This window comes from Fusarium vanettenii (genome assembly GCF_000151355.1).
Source record: "Fusarium vanettenii 77-13-4 chromosome 7 genomic scaffold NECHAsca_9_chr7_10_0, whole genome shotgun sequence".
Taxonomy (NCBI): Eukaryota; Fungi; Ascomycota; class Sordariomycetes; order Hypocreales; family Nectriaceae; genus Fusarium; species Fusarium vanettenii.
The window spans coordinates 898,393-919,501 of NW_003315875.1; the positions used below are offsets into that span (position 1 = coordinate 898,393).

At 49.9% G+C, this 21,109-nt stretch overlaps 5 protein-coding genes across 5 annotated transcripts; 2 read left to right on the forward strand and 3 right to left on the reverse strand.

The window, feature by feature from the left end:
• Positions 1-977: 977 nt before the first annotated feature.
• On the reverse strand, positions 978-2,493 carry NECHADRAFT_62445 (uncharacterized protein). The gene has a single exon (XM_003049402.1). It carries the CDS (start codon positions 2,438-2,440, stop codon positions 1,109-1,111), a length of 1,332 nt encoding a protein of 443 aa, XP_003049448.1. The 5' UTR covers positions 2,441-2,493; the 3' UTR covers positions 978-1,108.
• Positions 2,494-3,723: 1,230 nt separating this feature from the next.
• On the reverse strand, positions 3,724-6,578 carry NECHADRAFT_101119 (uncharacterized protein; the record flags this gene model as incomplete). Its single annotated transcript, XM_003049403.1, has 6 exons — positions 3,724-4,678; positions 4,709-5,447; positions 5,522-5,869; positions 6,234-6,395; positions 6,440-6,500; positions 6,562-6,578. 6 exons carry the CDS (start codon positions 6,576-6,578, stop codon positions 3,795-3,797), a joined length of 2,211 nt encoding a protein of 736 aa, XP_003049449.1. The 3' UTR covers positions 3,724-3,794.
• A 1,906-nt stretch (positions 6,579-8,484) lies between these two features.
• Positions 8,485-11,812, forward strand: NECHADRAFT_95040 (uncharacterized protein; the record flags this gene model as incomplete). The annotated part of the gene is made up of 7 exons (XM_003049164.1): positions 8,485-8,904; positions 8,936-9,207; positions 9,384-10,512; positions 10,576-10,712; positions 10,770-10,936; positions 10,980-11,010; positions 11,041-11,812. The coding sequence occupies 7 exons, from the start codon at positions 8,485-8,487 to the stop codon at positions 11,810-11,812; spliced, it is 2,928 nt and encodes a 975-aa protein (XP_003049210.1).
• Positions 11,813-13,639: 1,827 nt separating this feature from the next.
• NECHADRAFT_82835 (uncharacterized protein) lies at positions 13,640-15,530 on the forward strand (the record flags this gene model as incomplete). Its single annotated transcript, XM_003049165.1, has 4 exons — positions 13,640-13,807; positions 13,871-13,967; positions 14,015-14,268; positions 14,442-15,530. 4 exons carry the CDS (start codon positions 13,640-13,642, stop codon positions 15,528-15,530), a joined length of 1,608 nt encoding a protein of 535 aa, XP_003049211.1.
• A 2,948-nt stretch (positions 15,531-18,478) lies between these two features.
• Positions 18,479-20,176, reverse strand: NECHADRAFT_82836 (uncharacterized protein; the record flags this gene model as incomplete). The annotated part of the gene is made up of 1 exon (XM_003049404.1): positions 18,479-20,176. The coding sequence occupies one exon, from the start codon at positions 20,174-20,176 to the stop codon at positions 18,479-18,481; it is 1,698 nt and encodes a 565-aa protein (XP_003049450.1).
• Between the last annotated feature and the right edge of the window lie 933 nt (positions 20,177-21,109).

The window sequence follows — 21,109 nt, forward strand, 5'->3', positions numbered from 1 at the left end:
ACTGGGCACATGAAGGAGTGAAACATACGTTGCGGTTATAAGGCATTGTTGGAGATCCAAGGGAGGTGTCAACAGCCAGACCCAAATATGATATAGGTCTAGAATGGAATCAAATAAGATTAAAGACCCTTTCTCGCTTCATTTATGCTTAAAATAGTTTCCAAGGCCACGAATGTCGTCGGGAATACGAAATCCAATGTCGTAATTGACTTTGTTCCGAGCGGGCCGGCCCGGGGCTGCATACCCCACCAGATTGACCTCGACCTCGGCTAAGACGGTCTTGGAGAGGATCATCTCGCTTGCCAAGGCCATTGAGACTTACAGTGAGATATAAATATGCCGCGGCTGATAATGCACTTCGCCATGGATCGAGATAGTACCGAACCCGTGGCCTTGTGATGCCCAGGTCAAGTCCTCGAGATGATGGCATATGGTACGCCCTCACGCAAGGCAATGCTGTCAGCAAGCTACTCTATTATTCCACTGGACTGAGCTCTTTGTGTCACTATGGCTCACTGTCAGGGCAGGGTTAGACACATATGACAGATGGATCTGTCAGCCTACAGCTCGGGTATCGCATCTCCCATGCAACAGCTACGTCATCCTCAAGGAGGAACTTTTGGTCTCCCCGAGGGCCCGAAGAATATGTACTATTTGAGTTTACCTGATAGGTTGATCTGATGCATTAGCCGCGATATAGAAAACTATCCATATGTCTTACAATAAGCCATGTGGTCTGGCTTGCCATCTCTATGCTCTTGGGTCTACTACCACCTTGGAGATGACGCTAGCAAGCGATTTCCTTACAGCGCCAAGATGAGGCAGCTTGATTAAGCTGGACATCAGCTTCGTTTAGTACTGACAGATGCCGCTTAGCTTTGACGACCTATTAATGGGGAATGTCATGTAAGTCGCGGTTAAGAAATGGACTTTATTACCATTTTGGGGAGGTGTCGAGTCACAAGGTGAAAATGATTCGAGTAGTGATGTTCTATTATTGTGCTACAAGAAGTAAAAATACTGCAATGCTTGCGTAATGCTCTATCATGTCTATAGGTTTGCCATGTTGGCGCATCAATGGGGTATATGTCTATCAGGCTCCTTTTTCTTATTCCTCCTTGCCCTCAGCAGCAGCAGCAACCTGAGGTGCCGCCGCCTGCGCCATACATCTCTTCCTGATGCTGAACACGGCCGTCACGTGACCAACAACCCACCAAGCGAACAGAACGGGAAGACCGATGTGCAGGTAGTTGCCGCATCCGGACCAGACTTCGATCAGAACGATCCAGAGGGCGTGAGCGGGGAATACGTATCCGATGCGATAGAAACCAGCCATAAGCTCAAAGGGAAAGATGCAGGCTGAAACGTTGACCATGAACCAGGTGAGCAGGAAAAATGGTGTAAGTGGCATCGGTACAAAACTGTTTATAGTCGATTCCAGCACTTGGAAGTTGGTATCCATAAACAGCCAGAATGTCAACCACGTGAGAGCCCAGTGTCCACCGTTGACACCCCAGTCCTCGCGGAAAGCCCAGATATATCCGGTAACAACGATGGCGAACAGCATCGAAAAGATCTTGCCGATGATGAATCGCCACACATAGACGTGACGAATGCTCAAGCCCTTGTGGATGCCAAAGGTGTCAAAGATGCCGTTCATGGCGAGCACGAAGAAGAACTGGCCCAGGATGGCCATGACGATGTTGATAGTGTTATAAAGGTTTCTCGCGGCTTGGTTCGTAGGACGGATCACGTCGGGGGCTCCCTGGATGGGGTTGAGGTAGGCTTGGATGGCGGCGGGATCGCTGCTGTTGACGTTTCCAAAGGCGGCTTGGCCTTCCTTTGTTCGGTAGTAACCGCCTCGCATGGCGCCGACGAGGGATTGAAAGTTGGAGACGAGGTATCCAGATGCTGTGGTTGGGTATCTGGCGCTGTTGTAGATGAATGTCACGCTGTCCGTGGGGTCGTAGTTCTGAGCTGCAGAGCCGCCTTCGATAGCAGAAGCGAGACGGTCAGAGGCGCCCTTGTGAATGAAGACGGCTCCCCAATAATCGGCCTTGCACACGCTGCGCCTCACATCTTCAGGGTCGGGGTAGTTGGAGGACGATTGAAAGTCGAGGGATGGGAATTTGCGGCTCTGCAGACCCTGATAGGCGGTTGAGACTGACTCTCCAATAGGACCACCATCGTAATCAACAACGAGGATGTTAAGCGCCGATACTCGATCGTTGGCTTTAAAAGATGCACCAAAAAGGTATGAAAGGTCGGCAAGGAAGACGACGAGGATGGCCACCATGACGCCCATTAGGACCTTGACGGCCACGACCCTCTTCTGACGCCATTCTGGCGCGTTAATGCCCTGCCTTTCAGGGCTCGACATATCCAATTCGTCGTGGAGTGTCGGCTCAGGGGAGGACTGCCGGATAGTGTTGTCGGACATGGCTGCTGCAGATGTAGTTGCTTGCTGGACCTTGACAGTAAAAGGAGTCAGGGAGCGGCCGACCGGGAATAACCTGACGTTTTTCTAGCATGAACCAAATAATGGGAAGAGGCAGCTTAAGAATAAAACAACCGTCAGGCCATTTTGCAGGGGGCGGAACCTTTACTGGGCTCATGGGCCCGTAAAAGGGACCAAAGCAGGCTCTTTGCGAAATTCATTAATTGGCTAGTTAGCGGGATTACACTGGACCTCAGCTTGCCCCCTTCGGTGTTCCTGGTAAGGCCGAGTCGCGAGGGAGCGAGAACGATCTTTTTGCAACGTCGCCATTGGTCAGATTCAGGGCTAGATCTTGAAATTGATAAGATAAGTGTCCGTTTTTCTCTCCGGGGATAGACCGTGCTCCGACATTGAGGGTCTCTCGTCCCCGGGACGCGTGTCCGAAGGCCGAGGCCGGTCTGTTGGACTAAACTCCGGGCACCGACCAGCAAAAACAACAACTCGCTTTCGGTGAGTGTTATGCGAAAGCGATGGATTGATACATGCTCTCCGCAATGAGATGGAGTTACGAAGCATCGGTTGTCCGAGGTCTTCGCATACCTCTGGCCGTCCATATTCTCGGCCTGGTGATAGCGGAGATTGCTTCATGAATCACTATCGTGATGAATCCAGATAGGCATTAAAAGACACGCACTAACAAAATCCAAGCTGTTTCGAACTCGTTTCCATATCTCCAACGTTGAGCCTGGGTTGTTGCTTTCTAATCGCTTGTGCGTGGCACGGACTCTTCGGATTACCGAGGAGCGAACCCCGTAGGGATGGATTATTGATCAATAGTCGTCATTTTTTATGTGCCCTTCGACATTCGACCTGGGTTCTATTATTTTGGCGTATTGCAAGCTCTATCGGCCGACGATTAGTCCATCTCGGAAACTTTTGGACTTGGCCAGTCGTCTTACAGATGCGCACGCGGTCACTGCAAACTGCCGCGCGGATCAAACAAGTGACCACGACATCAATCATGCTGCCTGGGTCTTTTGACTGCATTTTGCCTGAAGGCCGCGGGCTTAGTACCCGGATCGGCGACTAAAAAGACCACATGGCGCGCTAGAATTCATCATGCTTGAGCTTCGCGTCAAGTGACGAGGTTATCTCCGAGATCCCTGCCCCGGGCAATTGAGCATCTAAATCCGGTCGCACTATTGGTCGAGCTCATAAATCCCCGTCAAGAAACCTAAGTGCTAACCTATACACCATAATTGAATCCAATTCTACTCTCAATCAAGCTGACTAGTCACTTTCTGTTACAAGAGAGTGTATTTAGTTGATGATATGCAAACATTGAGCTCAGTTCTCTCTATTTAGCCACGGTACGGATCCGGAAATTCAGCACCGCCCAGTCATCAGATTCATAATGTTGAGACCCTCCTCGGCTACTCTTAGCCTTGCGCCTGCCACAGATATCCCCAATCGGAGGGAGTTCGAGACACATGAATGAGGTAGGCTGGCGCGTTACAAAGACCTTGATAATATCTTCGCACTGAGTTTCCCCCCTGTCCTTCAGTTCTTGCGGAATTGTCATTTCCATCGTCTTTCTCCACTCGCCGTCAGTCCCAGAGGGGAAGTCTTTAACACTGGTGTTGGTCAGGGGTGGCGGAAGAACATGGTGGTCTCCTCTGAGCATGTTTTCGACTTCCCAGAAGGCGTCTAGGTTGAAAACATGGAGAGACAGGTTTTGGCCCTTTCCCCCTTCATTTCTCACCATTAAGCATAGCTCCGCGTCCTCCTCTATCTTTACTACACACTCTGGGTGGGAGCAAGGCGGGTGTAAGAGTCCATTGTGCAAACATCCTGGAAGAAAGGTTTTTCCTGACGTCTCGTCGCAAAGCTGGACGTGGAATGACTCGATGAAATTCTGTGAGGGAGATTTGTTCGAGAGATTCTTCACCATTTCATACCTGACCAGATGCTCGATAATGTCCATGAGAAATGACGGATCCTCTTCAAGATCCGAAATAGGAGGCGGCAAGTTTGCTAGTAGGTTGTTCGACGCATCCCGGATTTCATAAGCCTCCTTGGAAATGACCCTGACGTGGAGTGTGAACAGGTCGCTAGGCGTTGTATCTCCCATGGTCACATATAAGGATGGTCGTTCCTGAATAGCTGTTCTCCAAGCGTGGTTGCTCTGTGATGGGACCTGAAGTCTGACGGGGTACTTTCGGAGTGGTGAGTGGCTGAGTGCTGTCCCCATCATACCAGAAGAATACATACTTCTTGGAGACACGGCGCTCAACTCGGATACGAGTGGTCGAACGTTTGTCACCTCAAAGATCTCCTTCTTTTGTGTGGCGTCTTCTGACTGGTCATCATCAACAGAACATAGACCAAACTTGTCTCCTTCACAAACTCCATGTGCCTCACCAGCGTCTAAAAGCAGGAGTGGGCCATCTTTGATGATTGGGATAGGCACCGCATACAACTCGGCGGTCAAGTCTTCAAAGAACCCAAGACGTTTGCTGCCATAGAGCATAGGTTTCTGGTCAGGCGGCTTTCTCTCTCGAAACCTGGCGCATAGGTGGGCGTAGATGTGGTGCGGTCTTCCTCCCACACGGCCCATCTTGCCAAATGCCCTAATAAGGAACCAGGACAAGATCCCGTGATGCTTGCCCTTGATCTTGATCTCCCCTGACGGCTCTGACGGACCGCATGCAGCAAATACAGTGTATTCGGTGGGATTGATGAGCCAGTTTATACCCATTGAAGCGCCACGTTTGGTCGGATAAGAAACTGCAGAATCAGCTGTGAGAGCAGCTGGCCACTGGAACGGGGGATATTTCTTGTCCACCTCCGAGTCGTATGGGAGGCAGCGAGAAACCTCATCGTTGCGGACCACGCTTCCAGAATAGCAACAGTCCAGCACAAGAGTGAGTTTGAGGCCCTTATCGACAGCGGCTTTCAACAAGACGCCCAATCCTTGGCCGTGAAGATAATGGATACCAGGCTTGCCTTTCTCAAGAAGAACAAGTGCAAGGCACCGGTAGATGCATCAGGCTTGCGGTCGTCGTGGGTATCTGGTGTCAATACAGTGCCATGTCCAGAAAAGTGTATGTAGACAAAATCACCAGATGATGCTCGCGATATTATGCTGTTGAGATTTAACCAGACGTTGTCGTAAGTAGGTAAAAAGGCTTCATCTTCAGTGGGATAGCATGACTCTTGGGTGACGGGGCGTGCTGGGGCGACGGGGCTTGTTGGGGCGGCAGGGGTTGCGGTAAGTGTTTTGATATCGAGATTTTTTCGATCCTTTCGTAAACACTTTTCCAATTCCTGGACATCATTTACATAACCTTTGAGAGATTGATCCCCCGGGTAACAGGCGATCCCAACCAAGAGTGCGTAGTGCGTGATTGGTGCAGTGTCTGCGGACATGGTCTTGGTAGGGTGGTTGGTAGCATGGGCAGAAGGGACAAGAAAAATGAGCGGGAGGAATTGTAGGCAAGCACTCAGGAGATCAAGTGGGCTTTTGCAGAATGACGAGGTTGGCATTTCCAGCCTGAAATATTATGCATGTCTCATGCGCAGAGAGATTTTAGTTGGGCACCCTTTCACCTCTGCCAATTGGGTTTGTTATTTCTAGCATAGCCCCCATGATGCCATCTCTCTCAAAGCTAAACTCGGCTATTTGATCCATGACGAGACAAGCTGTTGTGAACTGGTCCGCTTTGGCAAAGACAGATAATCACGAAAGAATTACAATAACATCGCCCCCTTCTCAGACAGCCACAATCACACTAACGTCGATCTCGCCGTTACCCACAGGCTGCCCATTCTCGAAGCTCAGAGTGCACTTTCCAGGGGCTGGAAGCGTGGCAATCAGATAAGGGCCCGATAAAGTTCCGTTGGAGTTGCGAAGGTGCACCTTGTCTCCGACGTGAAAGCCACTCGTCTGCTCAAAAGACTTTGTCAGCGACATCCATGTGACTGGCTAATGGGAATACGAACATCATAGCTGGCCACCCAGGGGAGCTTGACGGCGTCAGTGAATTCGGGGCTTGGCGAACGACTTGAAGATCAATTAGCACTCTTCCAGATAGGGGAGACTGGGTGATTTGTGTGGTGCTTACTGTTCAGGGTTAGTCATTGTGGATGGAGGGCAGTTGAAAGTCTCTTCCTGCTCTGTCAACGCGTGAATGGTTGTTGGCAAGCCGGAGAGTCCCTCAAGTATTTCTAGGCGCCCCGCGAACGTCAATTCATAAGGTCAACAAGGCCACCGTAGGCTTCACTTGGCACCCGAGCCGTCCAGCCACCAACATACATCTGCAGCTGGAAAACAGCGCATGCAGTTCGTGGCAGCATCTCATTGGGCTTTGGTTGTCAATGAAGAATGCCTCACTTTCAACCTCGACACGAGACGTCAAAATGCACCGATTCAAAACAGTTGCCGCAACTGCTACTGTGAGACAGTCATCTGCCGTCTCCGTTGCGTTACCTAGGTCTATACTTCAAAAATAGCATTAGAGGAACTATGATACCTTCTCGATCATGCTTACCTATTTTGCCCATTTGGGACGCATCGTCATCCAGCAAGGGCCAGGTGGCTGGGACTCAAAGTACTGAATCTATGCCACTATCAGTGCAAAGGGCTAACAACATGTAGTCGAGGATTACAAACCTGGGTACCCTCGACTTACTGCCTTGGTCTCGTCCTACGATCGCTTCTTTATATGCCGCCGCTTTGATATGCTCCGATCACGACTGCTGCTGCTGAAACAAGACCAAATACCAATCCTCGAGGAAAAGCTGAAGAAAATCGACGACTCAGAACCCTGTCCTCTCTTCCTAGGGAAATCTCGAATCGACAACAATCAGAGTAGAAAATGCAGACATTGGCGCTTGTCTTGTTGAATATGGTTCGTACGGCCTCTACTCGCCTGCTTCTAATGCTCACGTTGGATAGACCAATTAGTAGAAAGAACTCAAAAAGTTCTGAGCTTAAACACGGCTGGGCAAAGAGATGTGGATAGTCTAAAGAACTGGTTGAGGGGCACCGGGTGCGTTGATAGACAAGAAATCCGGTTTCTAGAGCATCGCAATGAGCTATTTATTGTCTCTAGCTCTCACAAATGACAGCGCCATGATCAAGTTCGAGGTTTGGGTAGAAGACAAGCTCATTCGCTTCTCAGAGCGCTTTCGGCAGGTGTGTAAATATGCTTTACACGTTGTACTCTACACGCTAACAAGAAGACAGAGCAGGTATCGAAGCGTCTCATCGGATCCCAATGTCCACATCTACTCTGGGCCGGTCATCAGGAGGATCGCCAGGGCGCTGATGCTGCTTCTCATCACGCTGCTCCTTATGATGCCAATAGTCATATGCAATCTTGTGGGCACCAACGCAGGAAGAATTCTCGTTGTTATATTCTCTACGATTTCGTATCTGGCTATTCTTGCTGAACTGACAAACACGAGAACTGTCGAGTTGATTGTCGCAGGCACGACGTGAGTTATTCCTTTCATAAAGCGTCAATGGTGATATTTTGATGTTGTTAACTCATGGCAACATAGCTATGCTACTGTTCTAATCGTTTTCGTGTCTGGTAGCGTTATGGATGGTTGAGGACTCCTGAGATGTGCAAAGAAACCTGAAGTGGTCAGGATAATGGCCAGGATTTTCTGGATGGACTTATGTACATAATAGACATAGTACTACTAGCTGAAAGAATTTCGGCGGACAAATTCTCTGGTCCTTCACAAACTGATAACCTCTCGTTTAGGCGAACCAATTTGCGAAGCAAGCAGGGCTGTGAGATATGAATAAGGTAATTATAAGCTTTTTTAGAATGTCTTACCTTTTGAGGTATTAGTTATGTTCTTTGCAGCATGGGTGCTTAAATACTACGGTTAACTTTTCAAGTCCACCACCCACTCTGCCTAACTCGGGCCGGATGCAGAGGACCATCACGCCCTTCACCTTTATTGCGCAGCTTTTCTATCTTTTAGGAAAAGCTTGAGTTGCGATCCAAAGGGTTTCGCAGAGACAGAAAGTCATGTCCAGTTTGGACGAAGATATCCAATCCGCCAGGCTGGCATTTACCGACTGCGTAGCGGATCGACACAAGCTTTCTCGTCAACTTCGGCGACTTCTCTACAGAAGACACCTTGATTACGAAGAGCCCTCTGATATCAATGAATGTATTCATCTCGCAAGACAAACATCGTCTGATGAAGCTGCAAATGAGTCCGACCGAGCAAAATGTGTGGAATCCCTTGCAGTTTATCTCTACAGTCGTTATGAAAACGCTGGGGATGAATCTGATCTGGCCGATTCCATTAGATTCATCAAGCAGGAACTCGACGCAACTCTGGATGGTCCAGATAAAGCTGGGATTTTCCGTCGGCTCGGGGATCGTCTTCATGACAGCTATACCAACTTTGGGCATTCAGAACACCTGGACGAAGCGGTTCAAGTGTTAAGGCATGCGGTGGCTCTGAGTCCAGAGGGTCCGGATCGGACGGACCGCTTACACTCTCTGGGGACCTGTCTTGGTGACAGACATTCAAGAACTCAAGAGATGGATGACATTGAGGAAGCTATCGACTTGGCCAGACAGACTGTCGAGGCGACCTCTGATAGCATTTCCCGAGCTATCTATCTACAAAACCTCGGGGCAAATTTCCTTGACAGGTACTACGCGGCCGGAGACATGGAAGATCTTGAGCAAGCAATTGAAATTGCAAAGCAAACAATCGAGGCAGATCGAGCCAACGAGGTTGGACCTCACTCTCACTTCGTCATTGACCTGGCGAGTCGGCTTCAGGAGAGATTCCAGGCGACTGGCAATTTCCAGGATTTGGAAAATGCTGTTTTGATAGCACGAGAAGCAATCGGCTCAAAATCACCTAGGAGGAGGAGGCCCCTTGAAGACGAACTGGACATTCTCTCTAGCATTTTGATGGACAGATACCGTCTAACGGGCGACGCGGCAGACTTTGACGAAGCACTAGATGCGAGAAGACGTGCAGTCAACCAGACATCAGACAGCAACCCACAGAAATCCCTGCTACTCAATAACCTCGGGACCATACTCGCGACTCGATATTCCAGGTCCGGAGCTTTGGTCTATCTCGAAGAAGCAATCCGGATACAAAGGAGAGCTATCAGCATAGCACTACCCGACGATGGGCGACGACCAGCGCTTCAGAACACTCTGGCCCGTCTGCTAAGCATGAGATACGCGAGAGTCGGCACAGCGAGTGACAGCGAAGAGGCGTTCAAAATCTCCAAGGAAATAGCGGAAAACACCCCAAGTGGCCACCCGGACCGTTCGAGGTGGTTGGGGAATCACGCTGCACGACTTGTCGAAAGATATTACACTTTTAAAGACGTTGCCGATCTGGATGAAACCATCAAACTGCTGAGGAAGGCTATCGAGATAACGCCAAAGGCTCATAAGTTCCGAACAAAGTGGCTCCATGATCTTGCCTGTCATCTTTGGGACAAGGAGCTGATCCGTGGACCTGCCGCCGATTTTGACGAGGCGACAAAGATCTTTGAGCATGTCCTCGAGACAGCGCCAGATAACCATCCGGAACGAGTTACATATCTGTGCAACCTGGGAAATATGATAGTAAATCGCTATGAAAGAAATGAACAACTTTCTGACTTTGAGAGGGCGCTTGGCTGTTTTCGTTCTGCCATGTGCCAACCAAATGCGTCTCTCCTTGATCACTTGACTGCCGGGGCCACCATGCTGCAGGTTTGCCTCACTCATGCACACTGGCAGCATGCATTCGAGGCTGCAGAGTTTGTCTTCCAACGGATGCCCAACCTTGCTCTAAGGTCCCTTAACAGTGAGGATAAACAACATCTTCTCGGTCTTATGGCCGAAGTGGCTTCTGACGGTGTGGCGGCGGCATTGTTCGCTGAGAAGGGATGCCTTGCTGCATTGAATCTGCTTGAGCAAGGCCGAGGCGTGTTGGCCGAGTCGATTGAAGCTATGAGAGTTGACATCATGCAATTGCAGGATCGTTATCCGGACATGGCGAATGAATTTGTTCGTCTGCGGGATGAGTTGGTGGGAGATGAATTTGATAGTGATGATGAGGATAGTCTTTCTCGGGGCGACTAACGTTACAAGATGGGGAGAGAATTTGATGAGCTAGTTGAGAATATCCGAGCACTGCCAGACTTTTTAAGCTTTCTGGGGCTGCCTAGCGAATCTGAGATTCAAGGTGCGGCGGTGGATGGTCTACTTGTTATTATCAATGTTAGCAAGTATCGCTGTGATGCACTCCTTGTTGAGGATTAAACACGGGTTTTACCCTTATTAAGTTTGACTAGGGAGGAGATTACAAAGAAAGCCAAGAAAACAGACCTCGGCAATCACCAGATTCTTGAGTGGCTATGGGATACAGTGGCGGAACCGACTCTTGAAGCCCTTGGGCTCAATCGTACGCCTGCTGGGGAGAAGTGGCCGCGTATCTGGTGGATTCCTACCGGTCCCCTGAGCAAATTTCCTCTTCACGCAGCAGGTCGTCACAGACAAGGGCTTGGAGAGACTGCCCTCGATAAGGTCGTTTCATCGTATAGCAGCTCCATCAAGATCATCATCCATGGCCGTGCTCGTCGCAGTGGAGAACACTCCAGGACAGGATCGACTACGCTTTGCGACGCAAGAAGTAGCAGAGCTCCGAAAGATCTGCGGGAAAATGGAACTGACACCTGTAGAACCCACTCGGGAGAAGGAGAAACTCAAGGAATGTCTGCAGAAGTGCAAGATCTTTCATTTCGCAGGCAATTGCTCAACAAACTACTATAACCCTCTCCACAGTCACCTGTTTCTCGACGACGGGGGTGCCAACCCTCTACGTGTTGCGGATCTTCTGGACATCAACCTCCATATATCCTCGCCGTTTCTGGCGTACTTGTCTGCCTGTGGAACTGGTCAGATCCTGGACGAGTCTTTCATCGATGAGAGCATCCACTTGATCAGCGCTTGCCAACTGGCGGGGCTTAGGAATGTCATAGGGACACTGTGGGACGTTGACGACAAGTTTTGTGTCGAGATGGCGAGTATCACATATGGAGTCAAGGAAAATAGCAAGATGAACGACGAGTCGGTGTCTCGCGGGCTGCACAAGGCGAGTCGAGAACTCCGGGATAGTTCTCTCGGAAATTTGATAGAATTTCGAAAGGCTAGGAGACGGTCGAGAAGTGACAGGACTTCCGACGAGGGAGTAGATACGAGTTCGGATGTGAGAGATGACGGCGGGACTGTGTTGACCAGAAAACCCAAATTCCTGTATTCGGATGACGAAGAGGACTTGGAGGCAGGGCTCCTGAATTGGGTTCCTTACGTTCATTTCGGCGTGTAGATATGTATTCGTCTACTGCAGGGAGCAGAAAGACCAAAAGAATGTCAGCATGTTAGCATTGAGATATGATGCTATGATGATATTGTGGTTCTTGATATTGCTGAAGCTCGGCCCTTGATGGGATAACTAGGCCAGAAGACAGAGTTGAAAGTCGATGATGCTTGCAAGCGTGGATAAAGCAGGGAGCAGTGCACAAAGTACTTGACTCTTGTGACTGTGACAGGAGTAAGAACCTTGGCGGTAGAGTATCTAACAATTGTCTAGACTGGATGGTTGATGCTGGTGTTTAAGAGTTACAAACTGTTTCGACAGTTGTGATATCCTCGGCGATGAAACAAGAAGCTCATTTTGCCCGGTCAGGATTCTCATAGACTACCCAACGAAAAGGACCAAACCAGGTCAATCCACTCAACTCTGGCTACGAGTCCAGACTACCCCAGTCTCTAACCGAGTGCCGAGATTAGCGCAGAGTCCCCAGTGAGTATCCTGGCGCATCTTTGCCCCCCAGACATGGCAGGGATGTCGTGGAGACTTGGAGGACTGGGGCAGCGGAAACGATTCAAATGTCCGTCATCAGACGGACATTAAGGTTTAGAAGGACCTGTGTTCCATCCGAGAATGGGCTCAAGTCTGCCTTGTCATTGAGCGTGTTCAGCTGTCGACTTGCCTTTCAGGGAGAAAGTGTTTTCACTCCACCGTCTGGGTACGGTTTTGTGCAAGCTGCATTCCAGCCAATGCAACATTGGCTTGATCCTTGAGTCATATCACTCAGAAAGTGAGACACCGTGGCTTGCCTTTCCTTCTTCACTCTGCTCGGTGCCCTTCACAGGGCGATTTACGAGGGTAGGCCTGCAAGATGAATGAGGTTAGTCAACACAACATCTTCTAAGAGCTGTTTTATTCCTGCAGCTTACCGGCACCTGGCAGCACACCACCATCAGCAGAATACCCAATCCGGCGACTCGTACACAGCACGGAGTCTGCCCATTGACAACAACGCCAGGCACACGCCGCAGCCAATCGACAGGGGCACATATGTCAGATATGCACTTTCCACAAACCCGGGAACGGCGCAAACCGACACTGAAGTTTATTTATTCGTCGGCCGAGAGGCACATCGTAAAACAGGAGAACAGAAAAATTCGGAAATTATCTTTATCCTCGGTTAGGCGCTTGAGAAAGCCTGGTTCAGCCACGAAGCATGTGGCTTGCCCTAGCAAAGGGGGAGAAAAGGGCAGAGGGTGAGTTGATTCCGCCATGTGTCATGGGTTTGTTTTTAAGCTTATTATGCTTATTATGGCTTCAAAAGTGTTTAACCAGGCGCATCATGCGGTGATTTCTGTGTTTAAAGGGAACATGGCCAGCTGAACCTGGGTCTTGACGGTACGGTAGTTGTGGTCTCGGCCCTCGATAGACCCTCAGCCGTCTTGGCATTTGACACTGCCAAGCTTTTGTTCACCGAAGCATGACCAACGTTTTTGCTCCCTTTTCTGACTTCTTGGGGACTAAAAACCAACTGTGGCGTTGAGGTCTGGGTCTAGGGGTAGGAACCTGTGCCTAGACTGGCGGTTAAAACGCCATTAATCTCTAGCAGCCCTCGTTTCGCTTGATGTTCCCTCTTGTGGGCGTATTCCGCCTTACAGGGCTGGCCGGCCATTGGGAGACTATTGATTCTGTGCTTATCGTGGCGGCGTGCTATATGCGCCACGATGTTCAGCTCGCTGGATCTGGTGGCTACCTCGCTTGGGGATAAGACTTGAGTTGTCCCTGAGATTTTTGTGGGATGGTACGGCAATTTCTCAACGTCTTCAGACAGGTGCCAGCAAGATGAAGTTCTCACTTGTTTTGATGCCCTTGATGCTGCTCGGGGATGTCGTCTCCGCACAGAGCAGTTTGAACGACATCTGCACCGGTAGCGCCAACTCGGGTTGCAAGGCGACTATCACGGTTCCCAACGGTGTCAAGGTCATCAGGACGAAAAAAACGTTCACAAAGGTATGTTTCTAACGTAGCGGGGATAAATGATACGATGAGCATCTACTAACACCTATGGGACAGGACAACCCGTGCAAGACCAAGAAGACGGTCACCGTCAAGTGTCCCACAAAGGCAAATCCCAAGAGGACATGCAAAAAAAAAAGCCAATGCGTAAAGGGTAAGACCTCTTCAACCACATTGGCAACCGCATGCTCACGTTTGTAGGCAAGGATGTCTTCACCAAGAACGTCGCTACGGGCCTCCAGATCACCTACGTCAAGATCAACGTCTGCAACAAGATCCGTCAAGTCCTAGGCAAGACCCTCGGAGACAAGTTCCTCAAGGCCAGGGGTCCCATCTGTAACTGCTTCCAGAAGCTGCGCACCTTGAACAACCAGGGAAAGTTTACGTCTTCTTCATTGGGTAACTTTGACTTGGCCAACGAAAACTACCTCGAACAGGCCCAGGATTTGCAAAAGGTATGGCTCTCTCTCTCTCCCTCTCCAATACTTTCTTGCTAATTCGGTCTAGTGCAACACCAATGGAGGCCTCAAGTATGGACACAACAGGGTGTCTACCGTGAACAAACTCAAGGCAAACGGCTGGGCTGTCGCCCTTGGCGCTGATGTATGTATCGCTATCCATCGTCTAGGTCAATTGGTCACTAACAGTAGTCCAGCTTGAGATTTCGACTTTCCGGGCCATGATTATGGTCATCCATCCCTGCCGTGTTACGGGCGTCTGCGACTACAACCTGATTCACACCGTCTTCAAAAACTACCTCTTCGCCACATACCGAACCCTCCTCGTCCCCATCATCCCCGTCACAATCCGCTGGAGAGATGCTCTCGTTGGACTTGAAAAGTCCACTGGTTACGTTCTGAACCAAACAAGCAATGTCACTGAAGCCTTCTATGACATCGAGTCGACCCTCAACAACTACAGACACTACATTTGCGGCGAGCTCAACTACTGCGAGGGCAATCGTTTTCATATTCAAAAGTTCATGGGAAATGTCGACAATGTGATGAGTATGACTTATAGTCTCATCCAGGCTAGGCAGCCCCTTGCTAGCCACAAGGACACGGTCACTAGTCTATCGGGCGACGTGAACACACTCATGTCAAACTGGGCCAAGGTCCCAACACCCAACGAGTTGGTCAGCAAGATCAGGAACAACGAGATCAAAGTTGCCAAGGACATCTTCAAGTTCATGCCTGTCGTGCAGGGAATGCCAACCACTGCCAAGAAGGTCACTACTGAGCTCGGCCCTCTAAAGTCGTTTGTCAGCCAATATCTTGCGGAATCAGAGAACCTTTATGATCTTATTACCAGCATGGTTGAGATTAATTGGGAGAGGGACCACCAGGAAGAGTTTGGCAACGACCAATACGGCGTGTATGTGCGCAACGGGCTCATTTCCATCCAGGGCCACCTCAACGAAGCCCTAGCCGATGCCGTCAAGGTCTACTTCTGGCTCATTCGTGCCGTCGACTTCCAGCTCAAGGACTTTTCTCTCACAAACGGACGCTGGAGAATGGAGACTGGCACTACACCTTACCAGCGATGGACTACTCTGCACATGGACATGCCCTGCACAAAGATCACCAAGACTCCGTACAAGGCTGAAGGCCTGAGCAAGTTGTCCAACTCGCACCGGGTCTACTGGAAGTGTCCCTTCGGGCCCCATGACACTCATTATCCCATGGTTCACGTTCCATACGTGAGGATGTACGAATGAGTGGAGTGAAAGCTTGGAGACAGTGTAATTGCAAGCCTTCATATTTCACCCTCTGTGTACTCTTTCTGTCACTTTTCTATAGTCTTAGAACATAGCTATTTACATTTTTAATTGCATTATTTAAACTGACTATGGTTGTTCACTCTCGTAAAGACCCAGATGACTTATGACGGCTGTGGGAAGGCTCCCTGAGGTGGTTGACTTGATGTTCTTTCTGTAGGCACTCAGCATGAGGATATGCACTGGCGCTTGAGGAGTACAACTTGGGTAATTTCAGTGGTAGAGGCGCGGCGTTGCTCTCTGACCTGGGTGTACTGAACCCTCTAATATTAGCCCGACGTTGGACGGCCCCGGGGGTCACCACGCTCGACAATCACGATTTGGTAGGTACCAATGTAGCAAAATAAAAGCAGTTCATTCACGTCACCCCCAAAAGTTTAATGAGCGTGTGGTTTAATAGCTAACAAGTGATAGTCCCTTGCAGAGAAGAGGACCTATGCCTACTACAAGCTGAGGAGGGACCTTGATGCACGAGCAGTGTCCAACTCCTATGATCCCATGTCCATGACCAGAAAGCAAATGAGAGACATGGCCATGCTAAAAACGCTCTATCTCTATGTTCCCATTGAGAAGAGCTACGGAGCGCGTTCGCTCAAGTGTAACGAGCATCATCTCACAGGCCAAGGTCCTCGTAGCCTCGGCAGCAAGTCCAGCAGTCACCTTGCTGGCTGGAGTGCTACATGCCTGTTAGCAGTATGCCCCAATCTAAATCATCATGGAGTGTCATACCCATCCTTCGGGGCATTGGATCTCCTCCGAGGCGCAAAGAAGCCAGCAAATATCCTGCTTGGTCAGCCGGGCCTTCGCAGGCGACTCGCCAACCTTGACTCGAAGTCTAAACAAGTCTATTAGCTTCGGGATGGAGAACAAGCCATGCCAACAAGCCCTAGCAAAGGGTTGGAACGGTGACATGGCCACGGGGGAGAGAAGGTAAGGGACTAACGTGATCTCGCCATGAGAGCTTCGAGGCTGAGTAGACCACGGCATGGCAATGGCGCCAGTGGCAAGGCTGAGGATTGCAGCAGTGGAGAACTTCATGATGATTGAGTTTGGTGGGCAAGTTGTTTGCTTGATGAGATGATGGAGTAGTGAGTAGTGAGTAGTGAAGAGTGAAGACATGGAGGACTGACGGAGATGGCTATATATACTAATAAAGTTCGTTACAACAACCATGGCAGTTCCATGCCTCGGGATCATCGTTCCGTCGGACTGAAGACTGACGACTGTGTCTGTGATCAAACTCCTCAAGCAGACCAAGATGGTTGCGAAAAGGCAAGAGCCCGAGGACAGTCGGACCGAAGTGTGTACCCGTCCCCGCAGTGCAGCTTCACCATTTTCCTAGATCACAATTTCGAGGCAGGCGCACAAAGAAGGAAGTAGTAGAAAGACATTCCTGCGACGAAGAGTGTTGGTGGATGGAGGGAGGTGGTCCACATATGACGGGCACAGCAGATGTTACGCAGAGACAACTGCACGTCGCCGTTTTTCGTAACTTTGAATATTAATCATTAATGTCTACAGTTCGTTCATATTGAGGCATCTCTTACGAGAATATGGCTAAGAGCTGGTTATCATTGGCTGTCTTGAATCGAAACGATATCTCTGAGACTGAATCAGTGTCAGTTTCCTAGGCTAGGGGTTTCAAATAGTCATTCCTGTGCTGTTCAATATCTCTGGGTCAAAGGGATAGTGAACCGCTTGTCCCACGCAAAGGTATGGCAAGCCACCAGGTAACCCCCGCACTCTCGAGCATCGCACTCGAACTGCGGAATTGCAAAAGCCACCAGATGCAGTACAACTCGGCAGGCGTCCCGCCTCCCCTCATCGGAGTACGAGCATCTGGGACGACATGATGACTTTTCAATCTCCTGAACCACAGTAGTTTGAAGGTGTGGCAGTCCCTGCCTAAGCGTAGCACAATGACAACACCACTCGCAGATGGGTATCTGCACAACAGCTCCGACACAACTATGAGCTAGACTTTGACGAAGATCCGAAACTGCCGCGCCGAGGTTCCGATGCTTCGCATCTCGGTGTGCCCCTTGTGGCCGTTCACTCGCCAACCACGACACCTTGTGGTAGTAGTACAGCACAATGTGGTAACACTAGGGGACCTCCGTTTCCGTGTCGACGTGCAACATCCCCATCCCGAGACAGAAGTGATTTGGTGGGGGATGAATGTCGCTAGGAACCCGAAAAAGAGACTGAGGGAGCCCGGTAGATCTCGGAGATAGGGTGCACCTGTCCCGAGGCCTTAGCACTCAGTACTTGGATGAGTTTGCAAGGACGAAATAATGGAGACTCTACGATCCCTGGCCTTTGAGAAGATTGTATGGATACATTCCATCTATCGAGTGGAAACGGCACGGCCCGTTTCAGTTCCATGACATGTTCGAGATCAGCCACCAATAATGTAGCGACATGCGCATGTATTTGTCTCATCATGTCTCTCGCGTCACTGAGTAGTCAAGGAGTGTACTACTGGCTGTGAGAGTTTCTGTGCTTCTTAAAGCGACACAGAGCATGTCTGTCACGGTTGCGCTTCGCAACGAGGCTTAGGGGTCAACTCCTCTTGGGATGCAGGGTAACCAGCAGCCACGGAGTAGAATAATATCACGTAATGCCGTCTACGAAAGCATGTATAAGGAAGGTCGTTAGGGACCCGAAGCAAGGCATTCTTGGCCCTGATAATTTCTTGACTACCCCTTCTAACTCTAGGGCCCACAAACTAGGTCATGACCTCTGGAAGACCCTACAAGAGCTCAGAGCTGTCAAAGCTCTCCTCCCCACAAGTGTCATTCTAGTAAATCCATCAGACCGACTAATGCTCCCACTTAACTGCTGTGTTTTAGCTTTTGATCAGATAGTGTAGGGACATGCCAGTTGACTCACCTATCAAAGAAAAAGTCCAAGCGCTTATTTCCCTGGTCATTCGTGTTGTTCAGATAGTTTGCCTTCTCCTGGGTCGACAGACTATTCCACTTGCTCCTCTTGGACTTGTTGCGGTAAGTGTAGTATCCCTTAGCAAAGGCATACGCGAAGATTGTTCCGACAGTGATTGCTACCAAGTTTTTGTTTCCACGGTGATAGAGGGGCTTATCGTCCTCACGGTAAATGTTGGAAGATGCGATTCCGGACAATTGGATCGTGATATTGTACAAAGCAGCGCTGATGGCTCGAGTTCGGACCGAGTTGGAAAGGCGAGAGCACCAGCCGACTTGAGCTGCATGGACGGATGGCTGACCGATGATGAGGAATGCCAGGGCGTATTGGGCCCAGTGCGATAAACTTTGGACTGAGGTGTATTCCACGATGAGCAGAGGCAGGACCCAGAGTTGAGCAAGCAGACCGAACAAAGCGATCTGGTGGAACTTTTCAGTCAGGAATGTGATCCAGAGCATGTTGATTGCCGCAAAGACCGTCGCAGGAATGGTAAGAAGAGTCGTATTGAAAGTGCTGAAGCCAAGAGCCTTTAGAGAAAGGGTGAGGTAGGTCTTTGGAGGCGAAGTAGGGATCTCGAAAAGAATGCCAATGGCGTAGACGGGCCAGAGATCGTAGTCCTTGAGACTCTTCCAAAGCATACCAGCTGTGATTGGCTCTCGGTTGTGCATGCCAGACTTGGATGGATCGTCACGAAGGACGCGGTTGACGATGATTTTCTCTTCGCGTTCGGTATAGTACCCGGCAGGATTCCACCACGTCTTGGTTTGTGTAGGTCCGGGAACGAGGAAGAGGAAGCTCAGAACACCGATGACCAAACTGACTAGCGCTTCCAAGAGGAACAACCATCGCCAGCCTGCTCTACCAGCAACACCACGCATGTGCAGGATGCCATAGGCCATGAATGAGGCAACGACGCCAGACATAGAGTCGACAAACCAGAACAAAGCAAGGCGGATGGGCATCTCGGTCTTCTTGTAAAAGTAAGAGAGATACAGAATGGAATCAGGAATGAAACCACCCATGAAGAGTCCAATGAAGAATCGACAGGCGAAAAAGCCAGCGCGGTTGTGCATAAAGAATTGTCCGCCAGAAGCAAGACTCCAGAGGATGATCTGCACAGGAATCCAGCGATCTGGGCCAAGCCACTTGCCGACCATCTGAGATGGAATTTCAGCAATAAGGAAGCCAACGCGGTACATATTCTGCGCGTTATTGTAGTCGTTGGTGTTGATATTGAGATCATCAAGCAGATTATCAGCAGCAGCATTGCCGAGATTGCCTCGATCGATGTTGAGACCAAAGAACATGACAAGAATCCAGACAAAAATCTTGAGATCCGTCTTTCGCCTAACAGCTCGTTCCTCGCGGTATGTCCATCTTTCGCTTGGGTCGAAGCGATGAAAGTTTTCATACTCGGGAGGCGGCTGATAAAACGGTGCGAGGACGGGATCGTCGAAAACGCTTCGCTCGGTGGCGATGGCGTCGAGGTCGGCGGGTTTGTTGTGACGAGTCAGCGCTTCCCAGAAGCCGATGTTTCTGCTCGTGTCTTGAGGTTCTGCTAGATCGGTCCATGCATCTTTGGAGGCATCGACTGTAAAAGATGGGGTCTTGAAGACCTCATCAACGTGATTTGGGCCACTCATTGTGGACCACAAGCCTCTGATGGCTGTAATGTTGATCCGAAAGTTGATTAAAGTGAGAAATAAGCTTGTTGTGTTTCGTCTTGAAAAGCAGCCATCTCTTTTGTTATATACACCTCTGCGTCCACTTGAGGGAATCGAGTTACACCTGTTTCCCAACCTGCTCTGCAAAGATAAAGAGCCTCACTTCAACGTGCTGCGGCGTACAGATGATGTGACCATTCAAAGCGGCGCCACTACCGCTGTCAATCTGCAATCGGTCTCCAGGCTAAAAGAAAGCCACCAATTCAAGCTTGTTGTTTCTTAGTGCTCGGCACCGATGATCCGAAAAGCCATCACGACATTACGGGGGTGGATGAGGTTCCACTGGCCACCCCCAACACTCGCTTCCGCATCTAGAAAGACGCTCCGAAGATGCACAGCTTTGTGGAGTAAACCTTCGGATTTAGGAGTGTTGTAGAGATACAGGTTTCTGGGAACCTCTGGGGTTCTTTCTAGGATGGCTTGTTTGGGTATGCGTATCTAGAAGCGTAAATTTCGCCATTCTGATGATCGAGCACCTCTCGGCGTTGAGAACTGAAGAAATATTCCACCAATAAGACATCACGCCAGAGCGTTCTTGATGCTAGGGGCGTATCGGAGATAGGTAGCATTCGCCATGAACCAAGTCTGAGCTGGGCATGATCTATAATCATCGCTAGGGTAGAACCTAAGCCCCGACTCCCCGGTGGCCGAGTCCCGTATGCAACGTCCCTGACATTTTGAGCAAGACTGATCATCTTCCTGTACGCTTATGGCTGCCTGTGGTGGACTGGCTCAATGTGGACGGGGGGGGGGGGGGGGGGCGGGGTTTGAAGAAAATGCCAGTGAGTCTTGATTTTGTACAACAAAGGCCTTCTCTTCCAGACTCAATGGGACTTCAAAAAGGGGAAACAC

Excerpts from the sequence above, each read along its gene's own strand:
- NECHADRAFT_62445 (XM_003049402.1), bottom strand. The coding sequence starts at position 2,440 with ATGTCCGACAACACTATCCGGCAGTCCTCCCCTGAGCCGACACTCCAC.